Raw genomic sequence first — 13,256 nt, 5'->3', positions numbered from 1 at the left:
GGACTCCGTCACTCACAGGTTAGGGCCCTTGACTTGTAAAACTTCTTTCAGTGGAGGAGTTGTTAGTGGGGTAACATAGCAACAAGCTAGAAATCTTCTGTACCATACAGAACTGACAGCTTAAATATCGTGTGTGTGTGTAAAAACAACCCACATCCTAGGCACTGATGTGAAAATGAGATGGAAATTCATGTGCAATTTTTCTTTCTAGGTGAAAGAGCTGAATGTGGCACAACCAGGTAAGAAGGGTTTCGTCTGCTTTACCCGCTTGGGGAGGGGGCTGGCTCACTTTTTCCGAGGGACGAGACTCAGGGAAAATGTGGTTTGATTCATTAGTTATTGACACAGCACACTGGGTTTCAAATGTAGCTGTATCCTCCAGCTGCCCTGTGCTGGGCTATGCCCTGTGACAGGGGAGAGGCTGAAACCCAGCTCCCCACATCAGCGGCCTGCTCCTCTGCTGCATTGTCTAAGTGGATTAATTAGAATGATGACAAACAGGCCCTTGTTTTGCTGCAGTGTAATTTCCATCTGACTAGCTCTGAAGTGCCTGGAAGTGCTGTGTCAGCACGGTGCATTGCAGTGTCTCGATAAACGTATCTGAAGTTGTGCTGTATTCATAGCTAGCCTTAGGACTGCACAACACATGGGTGTCAACCCTCCCAACCCTGTCTCTAGCCCCTCCCAGTCGATCCACTGTTCAAGCAAGGGCATGACATGCTGCATGGGACTCCAGGTGACACTGGGGTGACCACCCAGATCCAGCCCTTGTAACTGGTGGTATGAAAAACACTGGTACTTCCCCATCCAAATAAATTGGTTAGTCTCTAAGGTGCCACAAGTCCTTCTTCTCTTTTTGCGAATACAGACTAACATGGCTGCTACTCTGAAACCCATCCAAATGAAGCAATTGATGGAGCTGAGAGTAGATGTAGGAGGGAGGGGCCTTTACTATTGCATTTTCCGACTGCTTGGTACACACAGCCATTGAGCTCAGCTTTAGCAGCTTGCTATGAATTTGTAGGATTTATAACAATAGGATGTGCGTCAGTGATGCTGCCAAACCCCTCTCCACAGCTAGTAGAAACCCCTCATCATCTGTTTATAGCCCTGTTTCGGTTTTTCATAAAGTTTTCAATACCAGCAGAAACATTTGATCTTATAAACGCTGAAACATGCTGGCTGCTGTGACTGCATTTCCAGACAGGAAAACAGCTCCACTAGTGCTCTGTGGAGCTCTCTCTTCAGCAAGCTATTCGGAAATGGAGGCATACTGCTGGAATTAACATGCCTTAGAACGTCAGCAAGGCTGAGAACTGACCAGGATTCTAAACAGAGGTGGCCGGGGCCAATCACACGAGAACACAGAGATTCCTTTCTCCCCTAGGCAGGAATAACCCATGGCGGAGACAGGAAGCTCTGTGAATTTGAGGAATCCTTACATCAGGGTTATCTGGGTTTGCCCTGCTGTGTAAGAGGTACATGGCTCAACTTCCTAATCTGCATATCTCCCAACATCCAATGGAGGCAAGAGGCATCTGCTCAACTGCCTGCTCACCCACTTGTTGCAGGCCCTGGATAGCAGATTCTTCAAGAGTCATGCTTCCAGATCCTTCCCGGGTTCTTCCAAGGCTATCAGCTACCCCAGGAGCCACTGATCACCTACTTACTGGTCCTAGTTGGAGCCATAGTTGGCTGATTGCAGGCAGAGCGATAAAGCCAATTGTTGTGTAGAGCATTGTCTCTACTGATGCCATGTTCCAGCCCAGACGGGATTGCATTTCAGTGGTGCTTTGTGATCCTTTGGATGAAAAGGTGCTTTTAGTAAAGGACTGATTGATTGGTGAAGGGCCACCAGAGTAACTAAAGGAAGATCAAAAACTGTACCTAGACTTTGCTCTTAAGGAGCTTCCTTATCTGGGGTGGAAGGGACTGGGACAGTATCACAGGCCAAAATAATCAGGGGAACGAATAACAAAGAGTGATGAGTGAGGGATGACAACACAGCACTCTGCTTCTTTTGTTGTTTTTGTCCCTGAATTTACTTGTGTATCACATAAACAAACAAATGAGAAAAATCTCCTCCTCCTCTGATGTAGCACTATAGGCACTGTCAGAATGGCCTTCCGACTAAATCCAGCTGGAGGCCAGAATGCCACAATCTTTTTCCTTCAGGGCCTCATCCAGCTAGAGGAAATCATAGAGCAACAAACCTCGGTCTCTTTGGTTTATATCACAGTCATCTAACTGAGAATCGGATGGGCTCTTCACTGCACTGTAATGATTTCTACTTCTGAATTGTCAGTTGAAGGAATGGCTATAAGCAGCAAAAGTGCCTGGAGTCAAATTGTTTCTTTTAATTGAAGGCACCTGATTTATGTGTCAGTGGCTCATGACTCTGTCACCTTTTAACAGATAGAGTTGTTTGTAAATTGTTCTTGTCAGTTCAGCTCAAGTCTCTGAGAACTTTTGCAGGAAGGCCCTTTGCACTGATTTTAGCCAGACTCATTAAAATCCCCTACTGTGATGTGTTACAATACAAATTTCCATAACATTTTGTGGCCTTGAGGATGAAGGTAGAGTGGAATCACGACAGTAGGACTTCATGTCATTTTTCTCTTTCACGGTCTAGATATTTGAGTTCTGTAGACTTGAATTTTAGAAGATATAGTCACGTTCTGAATAATGTCAATGAGAACCAACTGGCTAAATTTCTACCCAAGGCACTGAAATAATCCTCCTGTGCTTTCATGGGCTACATGTCCAGGAGTGTTGAGCACAATCTCCAGTGAAGTCAGATGGGGCTGCAGGAGCTCATTGCCTCTGAAAATCATGTCCAAACACCAGCAGCTCACAGGGCAGAAGCTAGCATCACTTGCCAGCCATTCCAACTATAAAGGCAGTGGGCCCAATTCCGCTCCTACGTAACTGTATTGTCTTCATGGAGTTGCTCATAACTGCCCTGGTGTAAGAGGCAGCGTGGTCCAGTGAATGGGGCACTTGCCTGGGACTCAGGAGACCTGGGTCCTGTTGTAAGTTCTCTGCTCTGTGACTTGGGTGAGTCACTTTTATGTGCCTCTGTTTCCTGTCTCGCCCTTTGTATATTTTTGACTAGTAAGTTTTCAGGTCAGGGACTGTCTTTTACTCTGTGTATATACAGTGCCTGGAATAATGGGTGCTGCTCTCTGTTGGGGTCTGTAAGCACTACTGTGATTCCAGCAGTAATAGTAAGTGTGAGACCAGAATCAGGCCCAATAGTTGCTTCACTTCAGATTCCTCCTTCATATACCGGCCCCTTAGGATGTCCTGACACTTCCCTGCTGTCTATCGGACACTCTCTTTACTTGACCATTGTCGACTTGAACTACGGTACTTTTTGTGATTTATTTTAAAACAAATCTCACTGTATAGAAAAACCCACTGGGAATTTGAAGCAAAGGGAATTCATTGCGACAAAGACAGAGCCCTAAATATGGGGTTTTTTAATCATTTTCCCCCCACACACCATTCCATACTCAATTTGGTTTGTTGCCAAAGGGTTGTATAGAGGCTGGGTTGTGCGCTTCAGCTTGTTACTGCTATGTTGTGCATGAGTGCTGGCCTCTGCAGGGTTGCATGGGGTGGCTGGAGGTTGTCCTGACTTCAAAATTTAAAAACTACATTGAAGCATAAATTTTGAAGGAAAGAAAATGACAAAACCCAGGAATTTGGACCTGCATTTTTTTTTCTTACAGCTATTTGCAAATTTTGGTCCTAAGCTCCCCAGCCTAGACAATGTCCCTATGAATATTTGTAACTGTAATATTACAAATAAAAGTTAGCTGTTGGTTCTTTGGAGGTGCCATCACTTTCCTCCTAATTGCTGAGTTCCCAGCACTAGGATGAGATCTGTTTGGGAATAAACAGTTTTGCCCCGAGTGTTTTCCGTAGGTTAGCATTGGTGTAATTGGGGGATTGGATTGAACTTTTCAGCCGCTCTGAGAGCTCTCTCAGCAAGACAGTGTGATGAACTGGCATAAGTGGCAGGAAAATGTTAAAAACCTAGCACAGGACCAACACTGGCCTTTACTTTTGTAAAAATGTTATCCCTGCTTCTAGCCCAAATGCCAAGCCGGGACTGTGATACATGTCATCTCACAAAGTGAAAAACAAACCACAGCTTAACAGAGGTAATAGACAATATCTTGACCAGAAATATTAAGCAGCTGTATTATTTTCTGGCATGGAGGTGACCGGTTGGCCATACATCCAAGATCTGTCAGCACACACAAGGATCTCCCCCTCCAGATGCTTAGCTAGGGCTTTGAAATAATCAAGTGTGGATTCCCATACAATGTGGGCATAATCAATAAAGGTCTCAGTGCCTTGATTTAAGTAACTCTCAGTAAGTGGAGATGCAGCATCAAGCTTGGTAGGAAGATGCCAGCGGGGGAATAGCTACAGCATCTGTTTAGAGCCAATGCACTAGTCTTTATAGAGGGTTCCCCATCCCCCCCCCCCCGCCACAGCCTTTGAGATCTTTCCCTGTCAATGTATTTATGTTGGTGTTTTGATTTCTTTTGTTCCATTTCTCCCAGGCCCCCATGTCTTCCCCCTAAACCACAGAAAATGAGGAGACCTAGGCCTCTCTCAGTCTATAATCATAAACTCTTTAACGGCAATATGGAAACGTTCATTAAGGTACTTGCTGGCTGACAGTGAGAGTCTATGAACGCTATGAATGTAATGGTGGTTTTTCTATCCTAATTGCTAACTCATTTCCTCTTTTGGACCTGGTCCTTCCTATCCACTGTGCACACTGTTAACATGGCTAGTATGCTCTCTGCCTCAGTGAAGATTTCCATCCATATCTGTTTTCACCCATGGTGCATTCATTACATTACTTGTCACGCTACTGTCCACACCAACTGAGAGGGATGAGATAATGGTAATGACCCTTGTGGTACAGTGTGGAGTCACCATGTCATTCTTGCCTGTCAGCAGGTTAATTGCAATGTGCCATATCTTATCACAACAGGCATAGCTGTGCTGGCTTTATAAGTTGCTGTTATATGAACACCCTGGAAGTAAACAGCATCACTCCCACCTGTCATAGAAAGAGAATTGCAGAAGATCAAGCAGCAAAAAATAAAGAAAATCCCCAAAGATCCTGGTGTTCCACTGTTCGGGGCCCTTTGTATCTGGGGAAGGAAAGATAGCACAAAAGGCAGCTATATATATTATAAAAACACCTAGATTTTTATTTTTAAGAGGAGTGTTGAGCAGGGGTGAAGCAACCTCACAAGAAAATACTGTCCTTTGAGGAGGATTCCCTGAGCAATGTCTGATTAGAAACTTTAAAAAAAATAGGAACATTTCATCTCCTGTTTTCATGGCTGCAGGCGGAGAGAAAATGATTCATAAACTCTCACAAATCTTCTCCCTGTTGTAGAGTATGTTAGCAAAGCAGACTTCTGCTGAAATGTTTTGTTTAGAGGGGGCTGAATGGGAGGATTACATATTCTATGCTTTTCTTAACTCTCCCCCCAAAAACAAAACAAAAACTAGTCAGTTAGAGTCAATGCCAATATGGATAGGTTCTGATGCCCTCCAGTCAAATCCAGCACTGGCAGAGCGGATGAGCCTCCCCTTGTAAGGTGTTTTACTCTAACACAGGCTGGGGAATGGAAGAACGGCTCTCATAGAAGTAATGCCCTTGTGTCACCATAGACCCTGCATCAGCAGTCCATCCTTATTCAGCAAAGCACTCAAGCTGGTGCTTACTTTCAGTCGTGTGCTTAAATGCTTTGTGAACTGGGGACTGTAGAAAACAAAAACTATAAGCAACACATGGGAGAAGACTGTCAACGTCTCCCTTTTATTACTCTTCCATTACAGGAGCAAACTGTTTCTCGAAGAGCCCTAGTGGCTTTGGCTCAGTGGCCTGTGACACTCTTTAGAAAGATCTAACTTGCTCTGGCAGTTGGCACAGTGTACATCTCTGATAATTTTTTGGATCAAATTGTTTTTAAATTACAGCGGTATCAATCCAGATTAATTTGGTTGATACCAGTGAAGCTAGGAGCAGAATGTGACTCTTGATTATGCATATAACTCAGGATCCACTTGGCCCATTCAGTCCTAATAAACCCTGTAGTATAAGAATAATAGTACAGATCTTTGAAGAGGCCTTCAAAGTCTTTCCCCTGTATTCCCCAAGGGTTAATCTAATTGTCTAACTGCTGATCCTCCAAAATCTAATCCTGCAGTACATTCTGTTTATGAAGGGATGAGAGCTCCTTTGCTGCAGACGTTTCAACCGAGACTGGAAAGAGCATGAGAGAAAATATGGTAGTGAACAGCACTTGGAAAAGCCTGGATTAGACGAACTAATGGGCCTTTTCCATCCCTGTTTTAGATTATTCTATTATGCTATTTTAGTGCAGCCATAAACCTAAAGGCAGTGTTTTTAAATTGGGAAGCGCATTGTCACAAATAATATACAGTCCAGACATACAAAGCTGTTAATCTTTTAATACTTGTAATTTTTCCATTCTTAAATTGATTTTTAAAAAGGCAATATTGATTAAAGTCCAGCCTGTTAAATATTGTTCTGGAGTAATTAGCTGCACTGGAAACCTATCTGAAAGGAGTAGTGTCCTACATAATAAGAAGAGTCCTGTGGGAAACCATTGTTCACGTATTTACAATCCTAGGGATTTCTGCACCAGATCAGACCCACAGTCCATCTAGTCCTGAACCTTGTGCCTGACAAAGGCTGGTACCAGATGTGTCTGCATAAACCCCCCCATAATGGACAATTATGGAAGTTCCTAGCAAACCCAGGGCAGTTAGTGATTAACAGATGCCTTGAACACAAGGGTTTTCTGTTCCCAGGAATTCTCTGTTCCCTTCTTTTTGAGAAGCCAGGGCACCACACTTCCCTCTGAACACCTGTGGGATGTGGATAAAAAATAGAAGCCCACTTTGAATACAGGGATGGGTGGGAGGGACTGGGCAGTTCAGTAGTGGAAAGGTAGAAGGAGGAGGAATGGCACAAATCTGGCAAGAGGCTTCTGAATTCTTGACAATCACTGAGGCTCAGACACTGCATACTAAGCAGGTTTTGGGGGGTGAGGGTGGAGGGAAGTTGGGGGCTTGAACTGGATCTTTCTAAGCTGCCATTGCATTTGAGCTTTCATGGCCTCCAGAAGATATGCTTACTTTAACTGATCTTATTCTTGCTTAATCTTTTCTTTTTCTCCTGCTCTGCTGCTTTTTTATGTTATCAGAGGAAGAAGGAATGCTCGAACAAGGAACCAGGTATTTACTAGAGGGCCTCCTTTCCGAAACCCAACTAAATCGACGTGAGGGATGCATTTGTATCCCTACTGTAAAAATGTCCACTTCTAAAGCCCAGCCTACCTGCAAACCTCCCCCAAGTCTATTGGGGCCCTCTGAGAAGTGGCTTAAATACGAGAACAAAAGCCAAAGTTCATTTTAGCGTGAGGCCCCTATTTAGGTCCATAGTTAATGCATTTCACGCATTTTTTTTGTCACTTTTGTGACAACGGCTTTTTTTTTTTTTTTTTTTAGACTAAAATATTCTTTAAATTCTGTAACCAGAAGCCTGTTTTATCAGACAGGTAAAATGCAAATCTTGATCTGACTTATAATGACGTCTTTGAAACTGAGTAGCTGTGATCCAGTTGCATTTGTCCCTTACGTTTTGCTTTTCAGTCAGCCATATAAGGAGAATTAGCTTTTCGCCCACATTAATAGAGTCCTTTTCCATGAATGATTGACTTCACACAAGTGTACTCAGCACTGTTTGATGGCTTGATGTTTTAGCACCTCCTTTTCTTGCTTATTCTCTTACTAAACTCAATGGCGCTCATCTTCAAACCTGAGTTTTTGCAATCTTTACTTGAATAAGCTTCCAATATGTTGTTGTCAGCAAGCTAATAAGCTCTTAATTCTTTATTGAATTAAATTTTTTTTTAGGATTCAGGACAGGCTATCCCACTTGTAGTTGAAAGCTGCATCCGATACATCAATTTATATGGTAAGCAAATTCCTCATTTGCTGATAGCTACAATGAAGGCTGTTGTGTAAAAGAAATCAAGTATTTGAAGTTAATGATGAAAGATAATAGAGGAGCCAGCTGCCTTGACCAATTGTATAGATGTGAGTTATAATGATATAAACTGTGATGTAATATTGTATAAATGACAAATATATGGGCCCTATATGGGTTTACTTGGGGTTAAATTGTTCACTTGGACCTTGATTCAATGGGAGCCGGTTGCAGTATTTGATCTAGGGGGGGTTGGAATAGAAAAGGCAAAGCAGAAATAAAATCTTAATATGGTATCCCCTGCCTCTCCCTTTCTTCCACAAAGAGACAAATGTAGCCCATGCAGAGCTCATCAATTTCTTTAGCAGCAAAACCAAAAACCAGTGGAGGCTCCTTGGGGGATGCTTTGGCTGGCATGTTTCAAGTCGGACACAGTGCAGTTTGTATAAGTCACTGCACGCTGGCTTTGGGCTGCCCTTTACCTGTCAGTTTTGCCTCTCGTCTTTCAGATCGCACCTGCCCCCACTTCAAATTCTTTTTTCATTGCAAGTGTTTGTGTTACTAGGGAAGGTGGCGGTTGAGGGGAACCCATGGGGCTGTTTTCTGGTTGAGATTTTGTCAAGCCAGGGCAGGAAGGTTTAACATCATGGTTTAATTAAAAGGTTTAATGACCATGTCTGTATAATGCTGTGTGTTGCCCAGTGTGGAAAATACAGACTTCTGCAATGTTTCTTTCTACGGGCGAAATGTAGGCTTTCTGGAGCATGAGAGTTGGTTCTGACTTTTTTTTAATCTCTCTAATAATTTGGGGGTAATGGGTGGGTCCCATCTGCTTTTACTTTCCCCGGGTATTGTTCTTTACCAGATTCTGTGGAATTTGGCATATTAACCCCCACCAGATTCCAGCAAAATAGCAGAACAAAACAACTGAAATTCCACATTTTGATGTTGATTTCAACACACTGGAACAAATCTCTCTTCCTTCCTTCCTTCCAGGTCTTCAGCAACAGGGTATTTTTAGAGTTCCTGGATCTCAGGTTGAAGTCAATGACATCAAGAATTCATTTGAAAGAGGTATGTGAGTAGCTTGTGGACCTGCCAAGGAACATTGATGCAGCTAAGAGTGTGATTTCTGGGACCTCTCCTCCTGTCCATCAAGGAGGCAGAGATTAAGGGTGGATTTTAAAATACCTAACTCCTCCCCTAAGGGCTTTAGAAAATCACACCCTAATGGCCTTTAGACAGCATACCATTTCCTGGATAACAGAAAACGGGGATGATGAGGACCTCTTCTTGTCCCTCTGTGCTTGATGGGGCCAATGCAAAATTGTGTACGTTAGCTATCCTTTATCACTCTTATACATAGGGAAAAGACTGACAAACTTCGCAAAGGCTCATCTTAACTCATAACACAGGGAGTAAATGTAAAATTGACCTCCAGATGACATAGTTTATTAAAAATGAATAACCATGAGCCTCCGCCTGGTCAAAAACACCCAGACATGTAAGGGTTGCAGGATTGGGCCTTATATTTATATAAAAATTGATCTGGGTGAAATTGTATGGCCTATGTTAGACAGGAGGTCAGATTAGATGGTCAATTTGGGCCATAGAATCCATGACTCCATAAATACTTTAAAATAGCTGTTGGTGGCTGGGGAAGGTTGTGAGCACATGACCACCATTGAAGGTTCCAGCTGGGGTTTTCCAAGCCAACCAGGGGACTTGGTTGCCTAATTACCATTCATTTTAATAGGAACTGGGCATCCAAATCCTTAGGCACCTTTGAAAATCTCCACCTACAGATTTATCACCATACAATGCACTTGTTGAGCTGGCCAATACTATTCCATTGATTTCAGTGTAACACAGGTGAACTGGGACATGATTGCATCATCCAGCAGGTCCCATCTTTTGATGCTGTCCCGTACCACTGTGTCTTTCTACCTTGAGTTGTCTGACACACTGAATGCAAAAGACGTATTGGGCTGAAAACTATGTAAAAGAACCAAATAACACCACTAACCTTCAGGAATGTTTTAAAACCCACACTGTGACAATTACCGGCATTCCCCTGATTACCATAGGCTGGACTATAGAATGTCTCGGCATGATGCTGCTTAACACAATATCTTATTAAGCCATTGACTTGCTGGGAAACTACATAGTGTTGCCATTGCATGTGTTGCTTTTTTTTTTTATCAATGCAGAGCTTTTGGTTTTCCAATTCTAGTTAGCTGAGTGGTACTTGCTGCCTAATTCAGCTAGGAAAGAATGCTGGAAATAAATCTTTTGTGTCTTCAGGTGAAGACCCTCTCGCTGACGATCAAAATGAACGTGATATTAATTCGGTTGCTGGGGTCTTAAAGCTCTATTTCCGAGGACTGGAAAACCCACTCTTTCCTAAGGAAAGGTTTCAAGATTTGATATCTACTATAAGTAAGTACCAGCAGTGAGACATAGATAGGTTCCTTAGATTTTGCAGCTGCAAGACCGTATCCTCCATTAAACAGAGAAGTAGCGGTAGATAAGCCCATCAGTACAGATAAGCATCAAAACCTCTTCCGAACCTCTTCTGTCTGCAAAAATTGGGCTCAAACAGCCTCAAGAGACCAGTCTTTCTCATGGTATTTGACCATTTGCATTTCACATCCCAAACAAATCTGGAAAGTGCTGAGGGTCGTGAATGGTGGGGGTGGGGTTGTTTCAGATACCTTGAACCTTACAAAGTTTTTGGGTTTGAATTTCAGGGTGAAGGTTCAGGTTGATTGTTTTTCTTCTCAAAACATTCCACCCTGCTCTTCTCAAACTAATGGACCCAGGGGGAAAAAACTCTGATTTCCCAGACTTAATTATATTTCTCCCAGTATCTCCTGGTTGCAGTGAATATGTATTGCCAAGTGATGGACTCTCTTAGTGCCCTTGAGGGAAAGGGCAACTGGTGGGATGAACCTGCAGTTTTAGAAATGACAGGGGAGCTTGGTGTGCATTTGTGCGTAAAATGCTTGCTCTTAGTTTTATTTTACAAAAGAAATATCCAGAATTTATAGACTTCAGCCCTAGTCACAAAGCACCTGTCGAAGTATGTGAATATTCTAATAGGAGTATTCACTTGCTTAATGATAAGCACACGTTTAAGTGCTTTGCTTAATCAGGGCCTTTACTGCTCATGTCTAATCTTTCCCCTCAATGTTAGTGTACAAAAATGCTAAAGATTCAGCAGAACCTGAAGAAATGGGTTACACCTAGGGGTGGGTGACATTCAAATTGGCCTGTTTCTAGTAAGATGTGTCGAAGGTATGCTCATTTTTTCAGCGACATAGGCTTGTGTCAGTAGGCTTAGAAAATTCATTGCCTCATATTTTTGTTGTATAAAATGACTATTCCTGTCAAAATGTTACATACAGCAAAGTCTGTGACGCAGAGGGTGTATGTGTGCAAGCATCCCACACAATGGAAGCGATTTTCATTAACAGTTTCACAAAATGAAAGTGCTGAATTTTGCACGGTTCTAGCATTCACGCACCTGACACAGGCTGCCTCTTACAAAGACAGTCGCAAGCAAGGCCGCAAAAGGCTTGATCCAGCCCCCGCTGAAGCCCATAGGCGTGAATGGGCATTGGATCTGGCCCAAGGTCCCAATTCAAAAAGGTAGGTACGTGTATGCTTAACCTTAAACACATGAATATTCCCACAGGAGTTAAGGTGACTACTTACGTTCTTAAAAGTTAGGCATGCACTTAAGTACCTTGCTGAACTGGGGCCAGTTAGCAGAATTATAAGAGCCTTTGGGAGTGATTCCTAGCATACATCAGTGGTTAATTTTCTGGTTCCTTTTCTTAGTGTTTCCTTTTCTTCTTCCTTATCCCCCTCTTTTAAAAAAAACGGTTTTATAGCTTTTCTTCTCCTCTATCCTACCTTTCTTTTACAGCAAGTGCTGCTGATGGTACATGTATACTAAATGTCTTCCTTTTTTCTGTCCAATAAATGTGTGCTATATAATGTCTCTCTCAACTTAAATGGGTTGGGAAAACGTCTACATCTGAAAACCACTCAAAAACAAAATGCTGTAAAATGATCAAGCCTTGTACTTACTGTTCTGGCCCACGAGCTTACTAAGGCAGAAAGGTTGACTCAGCCAAGAAGTCTCTCTGGACTCTCTACTGCAGTAAAACAGAAAGCCTGTTTGATTTCCCTTGGCTCACGCTAAACTATTCTGAGTGACTTTTTGCAGCAGGTGGCATTGCACATGTCATAGGGCCTTTGAATGCCCCGGAAGGCTGCAGTGCCATATAACTCACTGTTTATGTGATATGAGAGCGTCTTCCTTCCTTAACATATGAGAGGCTGCCTGTCACTTTTGCTCAGCTGGGAGATGAGAGTTTACATGGAAACCTTTCTCAAATGCACATGCCAAGGAAATGGACAGAAAAGGAATTCTGATTCTAGAGGGTCACAATTCACTGGTGTGCCCCAGTTATAAAGGGATGCAGGTATGATTACATCCATTAAAACCTCTCTGTTACAGCTGGTTGAAATATTTTTTATTAATGAACATTTTGAAATTTGCTGAGAGGGTTTTGTTCCACTGGGTTTCAATACAGATCATTCGTCATTGTCATCTTGTTTGGATTAAAAAATTCCTTTATTTTTAAATTTTTAAAAAAATTTAATTTAAATCAGCCCCCTCCTTAAGCAAAACCAAAACAACAAACACTGACCACCGCAAATGATGATAAATAAAGAATAAAATAATATTTTCTTCAAAGAATGGAAAACTTTGAGAAAATCAAAATGTTTTCTGCAGTATTTCCATGTTTGAAATCTGGCCAGTAGTCACTGAAAAGCGTTTGAACAAAAAATATTGACCAGCTGCGTGCAGCCTGTGTGTTTCAGCGTGATACGCAAACTTCAGCAAGGTTCACCATTTGACTAAGCACCTGAACATCAGGCAGTTCATTTAGGGTACATCTACGGAGCCTGCGGCAATGAGCCTCCTGGCTTGGATCGACAGACTCGAGCTCATGGGGCTTGCATTACTGCGCTAAAATTAGCGGTGTAGATGTTGCGGCTTGGGCTGTTTTTGGAGTGCTAGTGGAAGCCTTGGTAACCTGAGACAACTGAGGTCCACTGCTGTGGCTGTGTAAAACATACCCCTCGAGTATTAATCTCTCTTGGATCATCCAGCTTGGACAGGGAA

At 42.7% G+C, this 13,256-nt stretch overlaps 1 protein-coding gene across 3 annotated transcripts in view; it reads left to right on the top strand.

Annotated features, from left to right (window-relative positions):
• Nucleotides 1-13,256, top strand: part of SRGAP3 (SLIT-ROBO Rho GTPase activating protein 3) — a 226,581-nt gene that overhangs the window by 194,507 nt on the left and 18,818 nt on the right. For 2 of the 3 annotated variants that reach the window (XM_073351214.2, XM_078853575.1), the window contains 5 exons: nt 212-239; nt 4,578-4,680; nt 7,984-8,044; nt 9,053-9,130; nt 10,361-10,495. In XM_073351214.2, the coding sequence (XP_073207315.1) occupies nt 212-239; nt 4,578-4,680; nt 7,984-8,044; nt 9,053-9,130; nt 10,361-10,495 (405 nt within the window). Of the gene's footprint in view, nt 1-211; nt 240-4,577; nt 4,681-7,271; nt 7,303-7,983; nt 8,045-9,052; nt 9,131-10,360; nt 10,496-13,256 lie in introns of all 3 variants that reach the window. The other variant, XM_073351215.2, reaches the window with a different exon arrangement.

The sequence above is a fragment of the Lepidochelys kempii genome, chromosome 7 (genome assembly GCF_965140285.1).
Source record: "Lepidochelys kempii isolate rLepKem1 chromosome 7, rLepKem1.hap1, whole genome shotgun sequence".
Lineage (NCBI taxonomy): Eukaryota > Metazoa > Chordata > Testudines > Cheloniidae > Lepidochelys > Lepidochelys kempii.
The sequence above is the reverse complement of the archived record's forward strand: the minus strand, read 5'-3'. Positions and strand labels throughout refer to the sequence as shown.